Here is a 19026-nt window from a genome sequence, read left to right on the forward strand (position 1 = left end):
GAGAGAGAGGCAGACAGAGAGAGTCCAAGCAGGCTCTGTGCCATCAGCACGGAGCCTGGTGTGGGCTCACAAACTGTGAGATCATGCTCCGAGCCGAAATCGAGTCGAATGCTTAACCGACTGAGTCACCCAGGTGCCCCAGAAACTTTTTTTTAATCAAACACATGCACAAATCATATTCTCTTTCTTATAAACTTGATTGTCAGTTGATGCAAAATATCAGCATTTATGTTGTCATCTATAACGATTTAAGATTGGCCAGTTGTTGGGGTGTGAGGTATGTTGATTATAAGTTAATTAGGGATCTGGAAGTTTTTAATTGTTCACAAGACTAGTAAATGCCACCAGGGCTTTTTCATATAATTTGACAGCACTTATGTATAATTTTGCAATAAAATTGCTATTAGATTTGATATGTTTGATAGCTCATTTTAGTCACTTAAAGATATTTAAAAATATAAATAATTCCAGCTTCAAAAACTTTGTTACCTTTATAGAATACCATTGAAGCTTTTTATTTGTCCTGTACAAATGCTGCTTTGAACAACTGTGAGGATTTCTTTTCTGCCATTAGGATATTATGTAGCATTTCTCACACTTTGTTCAATACAGGGTATTATTTTTTAAAAAGTTGTCAGCTTTGATGAGCAACAATTATCATGTCTCATCATACTTTAAATAAGTGTTACGCAAGATAAATTTTTGGTCTTTTGTGATTCTGTTCTTCTGTTTGCTGGATTTTATTAATGTGTGACAATGCATTTGTAGAATATCAAAGATCAACTGGACAAACTCGGAGAACAGATTGCCATCATTCATGAAAAACAACCAGATGTTATTCTTGAAGCCTCTGGACCTGAAGCCATTCAGATCCGGGATACACTTACTCAGTTGAATGCAAAATGGGACAGAATTAATAGAATGTACAATGATCGTAAAGGGTATGTATAAATTAAGTTGATACTTTCTATAAAATTTTTTTTTAATGTTTATTTATCTTAGAGAGAGACAGAGTGCAAGCAGGGGAGGGGCAGAGAGAGAGGGAGACAGAATCCAAAGCAGGCTCCAGGCTCTGAGCTGGCAGCACAGAGCCTGACGCGGGGCTCGAACCCACGAACCGTGAGATCATGACCTCAGCCAAAGTTGGCTGCTCAACTGACTGAGCCACCCAGCGCCCCTAAGTTGATACTTTTCTTAAAAAGACCTATAAGTTCATGGGCCGTGACAAAGGTCATATGTATACTAAGATTAATGAGAAGATGTTTCACATCCATGTCATAGGCCTTGTTTAGTAAATTGTGATGAGTGTGGTTCCTTAAAGAAAGAGGAATCAGATCACATGTAGATGATCATTTGCAATGTAATATCTTAATAATTAAAGGAAGCACCTTTAATTTTTAGTATCGAAATAGCATTCATTTTCTTTAAAAAACATATATAATATAAATGAGCCTCCTTTTTTCTAGATTTTGACCAGAACTATTAATAAGTAGAAATAAAAACTGATGCTATTTTTAAAATATTTATTTATTTTTGAGAGAGAGAGAGAGAGACAAAGCATGAACGGGGCTGGGGGTGGGGGGAGGGGCAGAGAGAGAGAGAGAGGGAGACACAGAATCTGAAGCAGGCTCCAGGCTCTGAGCCATCAGCACAGAGCCTGATGCGGGGCTCGAACTCATAAGCTGTGAGATCATGACCTGAGGTGAAGTCGGACGCTTAACCGATTTAGCCACCCAGGTCTCTCTTTTTTTTTTTTTTAAGATTTTTTAAAGTTTATTTATTTACTTTTGAGAGACAGGGAAAGAACGAGAACAAATGGGGGAGGGACAAAGAGAGAGGGAGACACAGAATGCGAAGCAGGCTCCAGGCTCTGAGCTGTCGGCAGAGTCCAGTGCGGGGCTCGAACCCATGAACCGTGAGGTCGTGACCTGAACCAAAGCTAGACGCTCAACTGACTGAGCTACCTGGGTGTCCCAAAACTGACACCATTAGTAGCTGCATATGTGGTAGATAGGCAAATAAAGTGTGAAACAGAACAATGTAAAGTACTGCATAAGAAGAAAACCAGAAAAATGTACTGGAAAACTGAAAAGACATTCACACAAAAACTAAGCATTATGTTCTTCATCTTTGTTTTAGCTGGTGTATTTCAAGCAAATATACAGTCCCTGAAAAGATCACTTCTGACGGGCTTTGGGTATAGTCCTTTGTATGGATTTTTAAAATAATCTCTGTACATTTAGAGAATATTCTTTTACATGCATCTTTATGCATACTTCTACCTAATTCGACTTATTAGATGAAGATTAATTTGTTAAAACACAATAACTTTTTAAGGCTCCAGATCGCATCAGGAAATTGGTTGTCCCATGCCATATGCCTGTCAACAGTATGTGTAAAAGGGTTCTGACTGAACCTTGTCAATATTGACAGGCTGTCGTTTTTGTTTTTGTTTTTTAGACTTTTAAAGTTTTTTTTGAGAGCGAGAGAGCGAGAGAGCGAGAGAGAGAGCATGAGCATGAGCATGAGCATGAGTATGAGTATGTGTGGGGGGTGTAGAGGCAGAGAGAGAGAGAGAGGGAGACAGGAGACAGAGAATCCCAAGCAGGCTCCTTGCTGCTAATGTAGCCTGATGTGGGCACAAACTAACAAACTGAGATTATGACCTGAACTGAAATAAAAAATCGGACGCTTAACTGACTGAACCACCTTGTTCTTTAGACTTTTGATAATTGTGTAGTGATAGATTGCATCTTGATTTTATTTTCCTATCTTCATTTCTTTGGTTATCAATGAGATTTCAATATTCTTAGATATGTTTACTGGCCCCAGTATTATTTCTTCTGTCAATTGTTAGGTCATGTTCTTTGCTTGTTTTTCTATCATGATGTTACTGTTTACTTATTAACTTGCAAAAGCTTTTATCCACGTTAAGGATATTAATCATTGATATTTTTTCATTGCTTCACTATTCACAGCTTTACCTGGGCCCTTTAATTTTCTTAATGGTGTTTTTTGACACATGGAAATTCTAATTTTATATAATCATATCTTATAAGTCTTTTCCTTTGTGATTTCATTATATTTATATGCATATAAATTACCTTTGAATTGTAAGATTAGTTAAATATTAATGTATATTTTAAAAACAATTTTATTTGGTAAAGTTTACATTGAATAACCCATCTGAATTTTATTATGGTATGTATTTTGGGTTAAGCCTCCAGATTCGTGGTTCTGTCCCCTGTCTCTTCAGTAGCAAGTGTAGAGCCCATGCATCTCTAGCTTTTAAACACTCCTCACCTTGTTTTTCTTGTGCAGTTTGGTTTAAAAAACACTAATCTACTTTATTTTGCTTTATTTTTTTAAACAAACTTTTTTTTCAACACTTTTTGTAGAATATTTTAGCTCTTCCTTATTATTGGTGGTACTTCCTTTATCATAAATTTTAAATGCATTCCCACAGCTCATTTTTGTTTAATTTTTCTTTTTATTAAAAGTTTATTTATTTATTTTTGAGAGAGAGAAGGAGAGTGAGAGAGCAGGGGAGGGACAGAGAGAGCAGGGGAGAGAGAGAATCCCAAGTAGACTCTGCTCTGCTGGGGTGGAGCTTGATGTGGTCCTCAAACCCACAAACAGTAAGATCATGACCTGAGTCATAATCAAGAGTTGGACGCCTAACTGACTGAGCCACCCAGATGCCCCTTATATAATTTTTCTAATTTTGCTTTGTTGCACTGTCAGTTTTTAGGCTGATACCATAATACTTTCATTTTTAAAGCATTATAGGGGCGCCTGGGTGGCTCAGTCAGTTAAGCGTTCGATTTTGGCTCAGGTCATGATCTCATAGTTCGTGAGTTTGAGCCCTGCGTTGGGCTCTGTGCTGACAGTTCAGAGCCTGGAGCCTGCTTTGGATTCTGTGTCTCCCTCTCTCTTTGCCCCTCCCTGCCCCTCACTCACTCTCTCTCTCTGTCAAAAATAAACAAACATTAAAAAAAAATTAAAAAATAAAGCATTATAAAATATTTTCATCTAGTACATCCAGAAAAATAATTTCCAGTATATCCAGAAAATTTTTTCGTCCAGTATGTCCAGAAAATTTTTTTCATTGAGTATATCCAGAAAATATATTTTCTCTAATTAAAAAAAAAAATTTTAATGTTTTTATTTATTTTTGACACAGAGAGAGACAGAGCATGAGCAGGGGAGGGGTAGAGAGAGGGGGAGACACAGAATCCGAAGCAGGCTCCAACCTCTGAGCTGTCAGCACAGAGCCTGACGCGGGGCTCGAACTCAGAGACTATGAGATCATGACCTGAGCTGAAGTTGGACGCTCAACCCACTGAACCACCCCAGCGCCCCATCTCTAATTTTTCTTAACTTTAAATTCATCTTTCTTTTTTCTATATTTTTTGTCTGGTAAAATTTTAGTAATTTCAATCAATTTCTGAAAAAAAAAAAAGATCAATTTGAAATGTAGTTTTTTTCTCTCAGGATTTGGGCTCTTCTCTATCTCCTCAGTAAAGTTTTGAAGGTTTGTTGATACCTTTCCCCCCAGGACTATTATTAAGCAGTTTAGTGTTTTACTTTCTTTCTTGTTTTTCTTTTAATTATTGAAGTCTGGTTGACCTATAATAATGTATCAGTTTCAGGTGTATAACATAGTGATTTGACAATTCTGTACCTTATTTAATGCTCACCACAATAGGTATAGTCACCGTCTGGCACCATGGAACATTGTTACAGTATTATTGACTATGTTCCCTATGCTGTACTTTTCATATCCATGGCTTACTTATTTTATAACTGGAAGTTTATTCTTTTTAATTCCCTTCACCTATTTTGCCCATCACTTCTCCTACCCCCTCCACTCCCCAATAGCCACTAGTTTGTTCTCTGTATTTATGAATCTGTTTCTGTTGTTTTGTTTTTCAGATTCCACATATATGTCAAATCATGTGGTGTTTTCTTTCTCTGCCTGACCTGTTTCACTTAACATAATACCCTCTGGGTCCCTTTGTGTTGTTGCAGGTGGCAAGATCTCATTTTCTTTTTAAGGCTGAGTAATATTCTATTGTACACACACCGCATCTTCTTTAGTCATCTCTTGATGGTCATCTATGTTGCTACCATATCTTGGCTATTATAAATCATGCTGCAACAAACATAGGCATGCATATGTCTTTTCAAATTAGTGTTTTCATTTCTTTCGGGTAAATATCCAGTAGTGGAATTCCTGGATCCTATAGTATTTATGTTTTTAAGTTTTGAGGAACCTCCATCCTCCATAGCTGCACCAATTTACATTCTCACCAATAGTGTATGAGGGTTTCCTCCTGTCCGCATTCTTTCCAACACTTGTTATATCTTGTCTTTTTGGTATTAGGCATTCTGACAGGTATGAGATGATATCTCATGTGGTTTTGATTTGCATTTTCCTGCTAGTGATTTAGAACAATATTTCATGTATCTGTTGGCCCTCTGTATGTCTTCTTTGGAACAATGTCTATGCATGTCCTCTCCATTTAAAAAAACGTTTTTTAAAATGTTTATTTATTTTTTGAGAGAGACAGACAGAGACAGAACGTGAGTGGGGGAAGGGCAGAGAGACAGATACAGAATCCAAAGCAGGCTCCAAACTCTGAGCTGTCAGCACAGAGCCCAATGTGGGGCTCGAACCCATGGACCGTGAGGATCATGACCTGAGCTGAAGTTGGACACTTAACTGACTCAGCCATCCAAGTACCCCAGGTCTTCTCCATTTTAATTGGATTATTTGTTGTTTTGGGTTGAGTTGTATAAGTTCTTTACATATTTTAGGTAATAACCCCTTATCGGATGTATCATTTACAAATATTTTTGCCCATTCACTGGGTTGTTTTTTTTGTTTTGTTGATGGTTTTCTTTGCTATGCAAAAACCTTTTATTTTGGTATAGTCCCAGTAGGATATTTTAGCTTTTTTATTTTTTGTCTTGCCTGAGGAGACATATCAATAAATATGTTGCTAAGGCCAGTGTCTAGGAGGTTACTGCCTATGTTACTTCTGGGAGTTTTATGGATTCAGGTCTCACATTTAGGTCTTTACTATATGTTTGTTTGTACTAGTGACTTTTTCCCCCCCCCCATAATTTTCTTACTTTTCTGGTTGTGGCCATTTTTTTTCCAACTGGAGGATGATGAGGAACTCCTTTAACTTTGTTTGAGAAACTCTATCTGTCCTTCAATTCTGAATAATAACTGTGCTGGGTAGAGTATTCTTGATTGTAGATTTTCTCCCTTTAGCATTTAGAATATATTATGCCACTGGCTTCTGGCTAGCAAAGTTTCTGTGGAAAAATCAGTTGATAGCTATATGGTTTTCCCTTGTATGTAACTGTTTGCTTTTTCTTACAGCTTTTAAGAGTCTCTCTTTATCATTTGTTTTTGTGGGTATATCTTGTTTGGGACTCTCTGTGATTTCCTGGACCTGAATGTCTGTTTCCTTTCCATTGTTAGGGATGCTTTCAGCTATTATTTCTTCACATAATTTTCTGTACCCTTCTTGCTGTCTTCTAATTTTGGGATCCCATTCATCAAGTGAATGTATTATACTTGATGATATTTCAGAGTTCCCCTAAACTAGTTTCATTATTATTATTATTTTTATCACTTCTCAGCCTTTTGACTAAGATCAAATGTATTATTATTATTTTTTTCTTTTTGCTGTTCAACTTGGTTGCTTCCCATTATCCAGGCTTATGCTTTTCTTGTTTGTTACTTTCGAATTTGTGTGCGGTAGCTTTCTTCTGCACTCTGTGTGCATATGTGTATGAGTATGAACTTGATCGTCTTGACCTTTGTAGTATATTGACACATCAATTGTATATAATGATCATTTTTTCTTCTTTTTTAAAAAAAAGTTTCCTGTTTGCATATATGCATTTGGCTAATATGGTAGAACTTCAAGCACATTGTTGATTAGTAATGCTGATGGCAGAAGTTCTGCCATTTTCTTGATTATAAAAATGTTACCTTTTAGAAAATAGTTTATTCATTGGGAAGTTTCAAAAGTTTAGGCACCAAACTATATTTTTTATTCTAGAAGAGTGTAATCTATCACAACTTTTATTATTTTGTTTTCTTTGTTAACTTGATTATATTTGCTAAAAGGTTACCTCTATTATTCATCCCAGCTTATTCTTAGTATTTTTAAATGTTTATTTAATTTTGAGGGAAAGAGTGTGTGTGCACACGGGGGAGTGGCAGAGAGAGGGGGTACATAAGATCTGAAGTGGGCTCTGTGTTGACAACAGCAAACCTGACGCAACGCTTGAACTCATGAACCGTGAGATCGTGACCTGAGCCACAGTCGGATGCTCAGCCGACTGAGCCACCCAGGTGCCCCTCTTATTCTTAATTTTTGTTTTTCTCTTTCAACTTTGGTCATCTATCCTAAATGTTTATTTTTCTCTATCCACATTTATCCACCTTTCACAAACACTAAGTGAGAATTTCTTTGTATTCTATATTTTTTGTAAACTATCAAGACAATGGCAAACATCCTGTACTTTCATGGTTTCAGTTATCAGTTATAATCACATGAGGGTGACCACCAAGTCCATTAATCTATACCAGCTCCCTGTGCCATTTGGTCTATAAAACTTTCAAACTTTTTCAGGAGTAGAATTGAGTGATTCATCACTTACATAAACAACTGGTGCTCATCACAACAAGTGCCCTCATCAATACCAATCACCTATTTAGCCCATCCCCCTGCCCAACTCCCCCCGAACCCCCCCGCAACCCTCAGTAGTTTGTTCTCTGTAGTTATGAGTCTATTTTATGGTTTGCCTCTGTCTCTCTTTTTTTCTTTCCCCTATGTTTATCTGTTTTGTTTCTTTAATTCCATGTATGAGTGGAATCATATGTTATTTGTCTTTCTCTGATTTATTATACTATATATTAACTAACTAAATTTAAATAGCTTAAACAAAAAGAGAGAGAAAACTTATGTATGGGAAAAACTCCACAAACTTTTCAAATTTTGTTGGCCTATAGTAAAAGTGAGAGAAAAACCATGAAAATATATCATCTTGCTTTGAGAACTCCCTTATGCCTACTCTACACTGGTGCACGGTATTAGTTTCATATTTTTCCAAATAAGTAATTTTACAACCATCGTAGACAAATAATGGAGCTCCCTTTTCCTGGAAGAATTTCTTCCCTTTATGTCAACCAGTTATTTCTTCCTTCTCATCTTGGATCTTTGGGTCCTTAAGCTATCTTCTCTCTTAAGAATGTCTTCTCAGGTACTCATCCTCTGTATTTCCTTTGGTGGCTTTCACTGGTATAAGGACAAAGTTCAGACCTTTTGTCTTGAATTTAGAAGGTTTTTAACAGTGTTATCCAGATGGCCTAATTTTTTATACCCTATGTTGCTCAAAAAAGGTTCCTTCATTCATTTCACACAAACTAGATTAAAATTTACTTTGTTTTCTTTTCCTTTCTAGTTTCTAATTCTTACTCAGAATTCCATCTTCTACAAGGAACAGTTTTCCTTCTTAATTTTATCTTTCTTTTTCTATTGTGTAAAAAGTTTTTGAAATTCAATTTTATGACTTCACCCAACCACCAACCTCTATGTGCTTGTCTATCCATCTATCCATGCACCATCTGTTTGACCAATATTTATTGAGTGTTGACTAATTCAAGGCACATGCAGCTATGTGTAAGTAGTTATAAAAGATTATAAGGCAGATGTACTAAATATATATAGTCTCTTTCCTGGGGTCCAAATGTATATAGTAGAAAACTATAGACAAGCACTTGTTAAGTAGTGCATAGTGCTGTGATGGGGACAATACAAGAGGCCTTGCTAGGCACCCTGAAGGATCTGGGAAGTCTTCCTGGAGATTGTGAAGTTACCTAGGTGAAGGAATAGAGGGAACACAACATTGCAACTGTCATAGATAAAAAGAGAGAGTGCTGTGCTGTTAAGGATATGGAAATAGTCCAGCAGAGTTAGAACTCAGAGAGATGAAACCAAAAAGTCCAAAAGGGACTATATTAGAAGGACCTTGGGTATCATGTTAAGTACAGTTGACCCTTGAGCAATATGGAGGTAGGAGCACTGACCCCCCCCCCTTCATGTAGCTGAAAATCTGTATATAACTTTTGACTCCCCCAAAACTTAACTACTGATCCTCACTGTTGGGCAGAGCCTTAATGATAACATGCTTACTGTTGACGAAAGCCTTACTGATAACATGGTCTATTAGCATGTGTTTTGTATGTTTAATGTATTATATACTGTATTTGTATAATAAAGTAAGCTAGGAAAAAGAAAATGTTATTAAAATGATAGGGAAGAGAAAACACATTTCAGTATTTATAGGAAAAGTCCATGTGTATGTGGACCTGTGTTGTTCAGCCGTGTTGTTCAAGGGTCAGCTGTAGTTTGTATTTTACTGTGAGAACAATAGGGAGCCATTGCAGTATTTTAACAAGGGAATGACAGTTTGCTGATTGCAGAATGCATTGGTAGAGGACAAGACTGAGCGCTAGAAGACCTGTCTATGCTGGTCACAGGATGATAACTTGATTAGGATAGTAGCTATGGAAGTGGAAACTAAGGGAAAATTTGAGAATTAAATAGTTGAGTCAGTAAAATGTGGCGATCGGTGGGATGTTGGAGTAGGAGGAGGGAAGAGTAAAAAATGAGCCTCAAGTCTTTGGCTTGAGGACCTAAGGTAGGTGGTGGTACCATTAGCAGAGACAGGGTACATTGGTGGTGAGATGACTTTTGGGGGAAGTTGGCAAGGCCATTGAAATATTAGAGATTAGCAAACTCATATGTTTATAGTTCAGCTCTAAACCAAGCATGCAGTAAGGCTGGAACTTCGAGTCTGATTCTCTGGAAGTTCACAGCCTTTCACAATACTGTGCTGTCTTCCATCTGAGCTGGCTGGGTTAGAGCGAAGGTGATGGCTTTGCAAGACCTTCCCGAGCATGCATCTCCCTTTCTTTTGACTTTTTCTTATTTAATCCATAGCTATGTTGCTTAGATTTATTTTGAATTTATGTTCTTTTTGCAGTGATAATGATCTTTACCAAATGTAATGTTTATATACTCCAGGTGTTCAGATCTTTGAGGAAGCCTTTTTAGCAATGTTTTCTGTTCGTTATTGCAGCATCTGAAAAGTTGGAATTCTATGTTGGTTATTTAGTTTTTGTATAGTTTTGTGAAAAGTAGCAAAGATCGTCTCTGTATCTTCTCACAGTGTTTGTTTGAAGTGTTCTTATTTTTGTAGTGCCTAATAGAATGTTCCTTCCCTGTGGGCACTCAACAGATATTAACTGAGTTTTCAAAATGATTTTCGTGGAAAAAGAAAATATAAACTTTATTTAGGAGTTAGTGATGCCAGGGACCATTTTATTATTTTTTGAAAATAATATTAGTTTTTTATTACACGGAGTAAAATTTTTATTAATATTGTTAAAATCTTAGGGATATCATCTAAATCTCTCCTAGCACTACTACTCTAAAAAAAAGGCACAAGGAAATTTAGGATCCTAATCCAACAAAGCTTTCCTTTTTGTACTTATTTTATGTGTTCCAAATATGACAAGCAGTGGAGTGTGACTTTATCTTGCTTTTAAAGCAGCTATTTGCTTATTTATTATTTTAGAGGGTGAGCAGAGGGGGAGAGGCCGGGGGGTGAGAAAGAAAGAGACAGAGACAGAGAGAGACAGAGAGAGAGAGAGAGAGAGAGAGAGAGAGAATCTCAAGCAGATTCCATGCTCAGTGCAGAGCCCAACTGGGGACTCGATCCTGAGATCGTGACCTAAGCCAAAATCAGGAGTTGGACACTCAACCAACTGAGCCACCCAGGTGCCCCAGAAGTTAGGTTTAAATAGGAATTTCGATAGCCCTGTGTCTCATTGACTAATCTGGACTTTGTAGACACTTCCATTCTGTTCAAATGAAGGGGACGCTCCAGAGTAGTCATTGCCCAGAGTGTATTAGTTGGCTAGGGCTGCCATCATAAGATACCACAGACGGGGTGCCTTAAACAACAAACACATTTCTCTCAGTTCTGGAGACAGAAAGTGTAAGGTCAAGGTGCCAGCAGGGTTAGCGTTTAATGAGGCCTCTCATCCTGGCTTGCGGATGGTCAGCTTCTCACTGTGTCCTTCCATGGCCTTTCCTTTGTGTTGTTGCAAAATGAGAGAGAGAAAGAGTGAGGGAGAGAGAGAAAGAGAGGAGAGAAAGATCAATCTCTGGTGCTTATTTCTGTTCCTATTAGGACACCAGTCTTAACGGGATTAGAGCTCCGCTCTTACGACCTCATTTAACCTTAATTACCTCCTTAAGGGCCCTCTTTCTCCAAATATAGTCACGTTGTGGAACTAGAACTTCAGCATATGAATTTGGGGGGACACAAGCAGTCTATAACACAGTGATAATGGAGTGCAAGGAAATTTTGAAGTGTTTTGGCCTTTTGGGTTTTGTTCTAGCTAGGAGCTGAGTGTTCTGGGAGTAAAACATCATATTTTTTCCTAAGAGAGTAGAGTGATTGGTCATATTTTACATTTCATGGTATTTAACATGTTAAGTGTTTAAAGTTGGGTAGGTTAGCATGGCTACAGCTAATCAACCTTGATTTTCCAAGCTGGAGCAGTCTGTCTTTTCAGTTGAAAAGCTGCCTAGTGTGTGTGCATGTGTGCATACATGTTAAGAGAGAGAGGGGCAGGATTGCCCTTGGTATGGTGCATGTTTCTCTAAGAGAAATCTTTAACTGTAGTCCTTTGTGAAAACTGATCTTATGGGAGCGGTGAGCTGTGAATTCACTTGTTGTGAGGCTTTCAATTTAAATGAGATTTCAATTGCCTCTTTAGAAAAATTATTTCTAGGGGCACCTGGGTGGCTCAGTCGGTTAAACAACCGACTTTGGCTCAGGTCATGATCTCATGGTTCATGGGTTCGAGTCCCGCATCGGGCTCTGCGCTGACAGCTCAGAGCCTGGAGCCTGCTTCTGATTCTGTGTCTCCCTCTCTCTCTGCCCCTCCCCCGCTCATGCTCTGTCTCTCTCTGTCGCAAAAATAAATAAAAACATTAAATAAAAAAAAATTAAAAAAAAAGAAAAATTATTTCTAGACAGTCCTGGAAAGTTTGAAAACCTATTTTGTTTCTTGTCCTCTAGTTATTTTGATAGGGCTATGGAAGAATGGCGACAGTTCCACTGTGACCTTAATGACCTCACACAGTGGCTAACAGAGGCTGAAGAGTTACTGGCTGAAACCTTTGCTCCCGATGGTGGCCTGGACTTGGAGAAAGCCAGGATGCACCAGCAGGTGAGTGCTTTCCATCCGAGGATACAGGTCTGCTCAGAAGGTGGCATATTTTTTTCAGTATGGGACACTTAAGACTGATTTGGAAAGTAAGGGCAAATCATGTTAACTTTTCAGGAGTACATAGTCAACCTGTAATTTTTGTCCCAGTTCTACTTTCCACTTTCAAAGGTCTAAGAAAAATTGGTATTTACAGTCTTTAATTAGGACTTTAAAAATTTAAATAAAAGATGCTCTTTAGTGGTTAATGTAAAACACAATTTTATTTTTAAAATTTTATATTCAAAACATTTGCTAATTTTGTATATAAGGCTTTATCAAGGACAGAAAGATATCTGCATACCTCACCTCTGTTTTATGTGCTTAAACACTAGACATCTTGTTTTTCTTTGTATCATTGATAATTTTTGTACAAGTAAATTATTCTTGAGCTGTGTCAGGGCTGCTGCTCATATGAGTCGAATGCAGTCTTGGGAAATATAACGCAATAGTTAAATCAGTTCTGTTGATAACGGGTCTTTAAAAATAATAGTCAAAAGCAAGCAGAATTTCAGTTTACCATTGTTAAAATATATTCTTTTATTAAATCTTTAAAATATACTTTATGTAGAAGGCTCATGAGAAGTTAGAAAGTGCTTTTTCTTTCATAAACATGTTAATGCATTTTTCTTATTTTATGGGTTATAGATAAGTGCTCACATTTGACTTTAAAATATCCTTTTTTAATTGCTTAAAAATTTACCGACTCGTGAAGCAGTGTGTCAGTGAAATACACATTGACATTTACTTACATATGGTAGGACATAAGGGTATGTGGAGGTATACACACACACACACACACACACACACACACACACACACACACATTGTATTTAGAAATGCTTTCAAGCACATATTTGAAGGAAGACAAACCATCTACTTTACTCAAACATAATTCATTATTGGTGTATAGAAATGCAACAGATTTCTGATGCTTGTGCTTTCAGTGTAAACAGCTGTTGCTTATTTTATGTTATTAGGCTATCCTCTTTCAGTGTATTTTGCTTGATGGCACTCATGAGAATGGGTTAGATTTCAAAATCGATTTCATTTCGCGTGTTCATTCAGATGTAAGTAAAGTGTTTTAAAATGCCTTTTTCATGAACATAAAATATTCTTCCAGGACTTTGTTTTTCTTAACACTTAAACTGATGCCATAGTACCTTTGTGGATTCACTGCATAGTTCAGTTGTGGAGTTAATCTTGAGTTATACTCTGTTACAGGAACTCGAAGAGGGAATCAGCAGCCACCAGCCCAGTTTTGCAGCCCTAAACAGAACTGGGGATGGGATTGTACAGAAACTCTCCCCCACAGATGGAAGCTTCTTGAAAGACAAGCTGGCAGGTTTAAACCAGCGCTGGAGTGTGATCTTTGCGGAAGTGAAGGACCGGCGGCCAAGGTGATGTAGCGGTGATAACTCAAGGGCACAGGGGTTAAGATATTTTTGCAGAGCCTTTTAAGATACAGTTAGATGAGTTCAAAATTCCTCTATTATCTGATATCACGATATGAGTTGTAGTGACATTTAAGACCTCTGCTGTGATGTTCTATATATATTTTTATTTAAGAGAGAGAGAGAGAGCATGAGTGACAGAGAGAGACAGGGGGAGAGAAAGAGAGAGAATCCTAAGCAGGCTCCATGCTCAGTGTTGAGGAACCCGATGTGGGTTTGATCCCACAATGCTGGGATTATGACCTGAGCCGAAATCAAGAGCCAGATGGTCAGCCAACTGAGCCACCCAGGCGCCCCAGTGATGTTCTATATTTTTAGAATGTTGTCTCTTACTGTATTTTTAGGCTACCTGTAAAGTCTCACATTTCTACTCAGATGTGATATGTATGAAAAATATCTTTATTCCTCTCATTTCTGACATTTTATTATGATATGGCAACTGTGTGGAAGGAACTTGAACTAGGTCAGGAATACCTTGGACTTGCAGACTGAAGATCTGGGTTCAGGGTCAGACATTTCACTCACTCACTTCCTGACGGGGCCTTGGGGTCTTCCTCTGAAATCCCTCTTACTTGGTTGTTCTTAATGTCTAAGGGTGTGTTACATCCACATATACTGGTGCTTTGTAAATAGTATAGTTCCTCATTTGCATAATATAATAAATACAATGAATTACTGTCTGATTTGTGTCAGATTATGTTACAATGTCCCAGATTTTATTAGTGTGTCTTCGGATTGCAAAAATGCTTGATTACCAGTGAATATAATACTCAACATTACAAATTATTTTATATATTGCTTTAAAATTATTTGAAGTTATTTTTGAGACGCTCAAGATTTAATGGATGATTTCTACTTTGCTTAATACATTTCACCCCATTGATGATCTTCTTTTTAGGTTGATGGTAGTTTTGAATTGAAAAGCCCCCAATTTTTTTTTTTTCTAATTTTAATTTTGTAGGTGATATATTAGTGAGAAGCTATTGTTTTGTTATGGACCAATCTAATATTTTATCAAGTCCAGTTTTATAGTGTAAAATAGAACATAAAATATGGAGCTATGACTATTTGGCCCATGGCTGCTTTTTATAAAATAACATCATGTATTGTTTTGTGTGTTTCGGTCAGAGGCAAATAATGGTTTTTGCCTTTGGGTTGAGAGATTGCCATGTGGTAGAGACCACGTTTGGCACCTGGCATACATTGTTTCATTTTATCTTCTCAACTCTCTTCTGAGGGGACTCTTAGGCTCATTGTATAGCTTTTGAAATTGAGGCTGAGAGGGGAGAGGTTAAGTAATTTGTCTAGGTCTCACAGAAAGTTGGTGATAGCACGAACTTATGCTTTCACATACCGTGCGTGAACAAATCCCGGAAGACCACAGCTCTCTGGCCAAGTTTCCTCCTCTGTAAATAAGAGCTGTGATAACTTCTCAGAGGAGTGTTATGAGGATTAAATGAGACAGTGTTTGTGAAAAGGATATGGCAAACTGTTCATAGTAAACACTCAAAATATCTAGTTTTTACAATAGTAAGTGAAATGAAAACTTATTCTCTAAGCATGTTATTGCTGAACTTTGGCAGTAATTGATTGATTGATTTGATCAATATCTTTTGAACCCCTAAGGAACTCAGAGATTAGGATGAAGAAAATATTCAAAAGGACAAATGATATGGTATGATTGAAAAGCATGTTGTTAAGGAGATACTGTGTTGTCACAGAGGCAGCAGTAATGGGGCATGGAATTATTTTTTTTTCATGTTTTTATTTAAATTATGGTCAGTTAATATACTGTGTAATATCAGTTTCAGGTGTAGAATCTATTGATTCATCACTTACATGCAACACCCAGTGCTCATCACAGCAAGTGCACTCCTTAATGTCCATCACCCACTTAGCCCCCCCAAACCCTTTCCACGACCCTCAGTTTGCTCCCTATAGTTAAGACTCTGTTTTTTAGGTTGTCTGTCTCTTTTTTCTTTTTTCCCCTATGTTCATCTGTTTTATTTCTTAAATACCACATATGAGTGAAATCATATGGTATTTGTCTTTCTCTGACTTATTCTGCTTAGCATAATACTCTCTAGCTCTATCCATGTCCTTGCCAATGGAAAGATTTCATTCTTTTTGATGGCTAAGTAATATTCCACTGTGTGTGTGTGTGTGTGTGTGTGTGTGTGTGTGTGTGTGTGTGTACATATATCTATATACCACATCTTCTTTACCCATTCATCAGTTGATGGACATCTGGGCTCTTTCCACAGCTTTGCTACTGTTGATAATGCAGCTATAAACACTGGGGTGCATTGTACCCCTTTGAATCTGTGTTTTTTGTATCCTTTTGGGTAAATAACTAATAGTGCAAATGCTGGATTGTAGCGTAGTTCTATTTTTAGTTTCTTGAGGAACCTCCATACTGTTCTCCAGAGTGGCTATACCAGTTTGCATTCCCACTAAGAGTGCAAGGGGGCTCCCTTCCCCGTGCCCCCCACCCCCAACTCCTTGCCAACACCTGTTGTTTATTGTGTTGTTAAGCCATTTTGATATCTCATCATGGTTTTATTTATATTTCCCTGGTAATGAGTGATGTTGAGCATCTTTTCATGTGTCTATTAGCTATCTGGATGTCTTCTTTGGAAAAGTGTCTATTATATCTAATACCTGTTTCTTAACTGGGTTGTTTGTTTAGTTTGATAAATTTTCTATAGATTTTGAATACTAACCCTTTATCAGATATGTCATTAGCAAATATCTTCTCCCATTCTGTAGGCTGCCTTTTAGTTTTGTTGATTGTTTCCTTCACTGTGCAGAAGCTTTTTATCTTGATGAAGTCCCAATGTTCATTTTTGCTTTTGTTTCCCTCGCCTCAGGAGACGTGTCTAGTAAGATTTTTCTGACTGGGGTCCAAGAGGTTGCTTCCTGTATTCTCCTCTTGTATTTTGGTGGTTTCCTGTCTCACATTTAGATCTTTCATCCATTTGGAATTTACTTTTGTGTATTGTGTAAGAAAGTGGTCCAGTTTCATTCTTCTGCATCTTGGCCTCCAGTTTTCCCAACACCATTTGTTGAAGAGACTGTCTTTATTCCATTGGATATTCTTTTCTGCTTTGTCGAAGATTAGTTGACTGTGTTGTTGTGGGTCCATTTCTGGGTTTTCTGTTCTGTGCCACTGATCTACATGTCTGTTTTTGTGATGGTGCCATACTGTCTTAATGACTACAGCTTTGTGATGTAACTTGAAGTCTGAAATCGTGATGCCTCTAGCTTTTCTTTTCTTTTTCAGGATTGCTTTGGCTTTTCGGGGTCTTTTGTGGTTCCATACAAATTTTGGGATTGTTTTTTGTAGTTCTGCAGAAAATGCTGGTGGTATTTTGATAGGAATTGCATTAAATGTGTAGATTGCTTTGGGTGGCATAGATATTTTAACAATGTTTGCTCTTCTGATCCATGAGAATGGAATGTGTTTCCACTTCTTTGTGTCCTCTTCAGTTTCTTTCATAAGTGTTTTATAGTTTTCCAAGTACAGATCTTCTACCTCTTTGGTTAGGTTTACTACTAGGTATCTTGTTTGTGGTGCAACCATAAACGGTGTTGAATCCTTGATTTCCCTTTCTGCTGCTTCACTATTGGTGTATAGGAATGCAACAGATTTCTGTATGTTGATTTTATATCCTGTGACTTTACTGAATTCGTGTGTCAGTTCTAGCAATTTTTTGGTGGAGTCTTTTGGGTTTTCTATATAGAGTATCGTATTGTCTGCAATTAGTGAAAGTTTGACTTCCCCCTTGCTGATTTGGATGCCTTGTATTTCCTTTTGTTGTATGATTGCGGAGGCTAAGATTTCCGGTACTATGTTAATAGTAATGGTGAGAGTGGACATCCTTGTCTTGTCCCTGAGGGTAGGGGAAAGGCTCTCAGTTTCTCCCCATTGAGGATGATATTAGCTGTGGGTTTTTTGTATCTGGCTTTATGATTTTGAGATATGTTTCCTTTATCCCTACCTTGTTGAGGCTTTTTATCAAGAATGGATGTTGTGCTTGGTCAAATGCTTTTTCTGTATCTATTGACAGGATCACATAGTTCTTAGAATCCTTTCTTTTATTAATGTGATGTATCATGTTGATTGATTTGTGAATATTGGAGCACCCTTGCAGCCCAGGAATAAATCCCACTTGATCATGGTGGGTGATTCTTTTAATGTACTGTTGGATTTGATTTGCTAGTATTTTGTTGAGAATTTTTGTGTCTAAGTTCATCAGTTCTCTTTTGGCCTGTAGTTCTCTTTTTCAGTGGGGTCTTTTTGGGACATGGAATTTAGGCATCAGAGGAGAAGTATCTTGAACTGAGGTTTGAAGCATTTGTAACAACTCCCCATAAATTTATCCGAGAGAGAGGCTTCTAGGGAAAAGAAGTTGAGCAGGCAAAGGGGGAACGGCATGAAATAGCATGACCAGGTGAGAGATTTGCAAAGTTACAGGACAAGGAGGATTCAGGGGACCGGGGGTGGGATTGGAAGCTGAGGTCCCATAGGGTTTTGTGTGCCGTGCTAATGAGTTTTCATGGAGAGTCCTTCTAGCTTGCAAATCATCTAGCTCCCAGGCCTTCTTAAGGCAAAAGATGTATTTGCTGGCATGGTATTAACAATGCTAGCAGAAATTCTGCTAAAGATTTTCAAATGGATCTCTGTGGAATGTGGTAATTATTCCTCCTGGAACTAACAAGGTGAAGCTAATACATATTTTACTCATTTTGGGGAAGAGATAAGAATAATGAATCTCTTCTGCAACATCTTATATTTTAACTAAAGCAATATTTATTTTCATAAATTCATGTTTGACTTCATTCCAGGTTGTAACTTATCTTAAATTGGGGCCACCTTGCAATTTTAGGAGCTTGTGTGTGTACTGGTATCAGAGTCATTGAGGAATAGCACACAGTTTAATTTGTTTTTGTATTGCGTGCTTGTAGTTACATATTTGTACAGTTTGTCAACTTATGCTGTTATTCCTTAATGAGCAATTGTTATCTGTTTAAACATAAATCTATAACTTGTTTTTACTCTTAGTGATAACATTTAAAGGGTAGATTATATTTAGCTAGTTTGAGGATGAAAATTTTGTGACTCAAATATGTTATTGAAATTGCTTGATGTTAGTTTCCTTCATAGAAACTATATCCTTCATAGATATATTTTCAAAATAC

The 19026-nt window shown here is 37.4% G+C and overlaps 1 protein-coding gene across 1 annotated transcript in view; it reads left to right on the plus strand.

The window, feature by feature from the left end:
• Positions 1–19026, plus strand: part of UTRN (utrophin) — a 514156-nt gene that overhangs the window by 218458 nt on the left and 276672 nt on the right. Inside the window, exons 41-43 of the mRNA XM_042987266.1 lie at positions 769–941; positions 12184–12334; positions 13595–13770. Of these exons, the coding sequence (XP_042843200.1) occupies positions 769–941; positions 12184–12334; positions 13595–13770 (500 nt within the window). The remainder of the gene's footprint in view (positions 1–768; positions 942–12183; positions 12335–13594; positions 13771–19026) is intronic.

The sequence above is a fragment of the Panthera tigris genome, chromosome B2, assembly GCF_018350195.1.
Source record: "Panthera tigris isolate Pti1 chromosome B2, P.tigris_Pti1_mat1.1, whole genome shotgun sequence".
In the NCBI taxonomy this organism is placed as follows: Eukaryota; Metazoa; Chordata; class Mammalia; order Carnivora; family Felidae; genus Panthera; species Panthera tigris.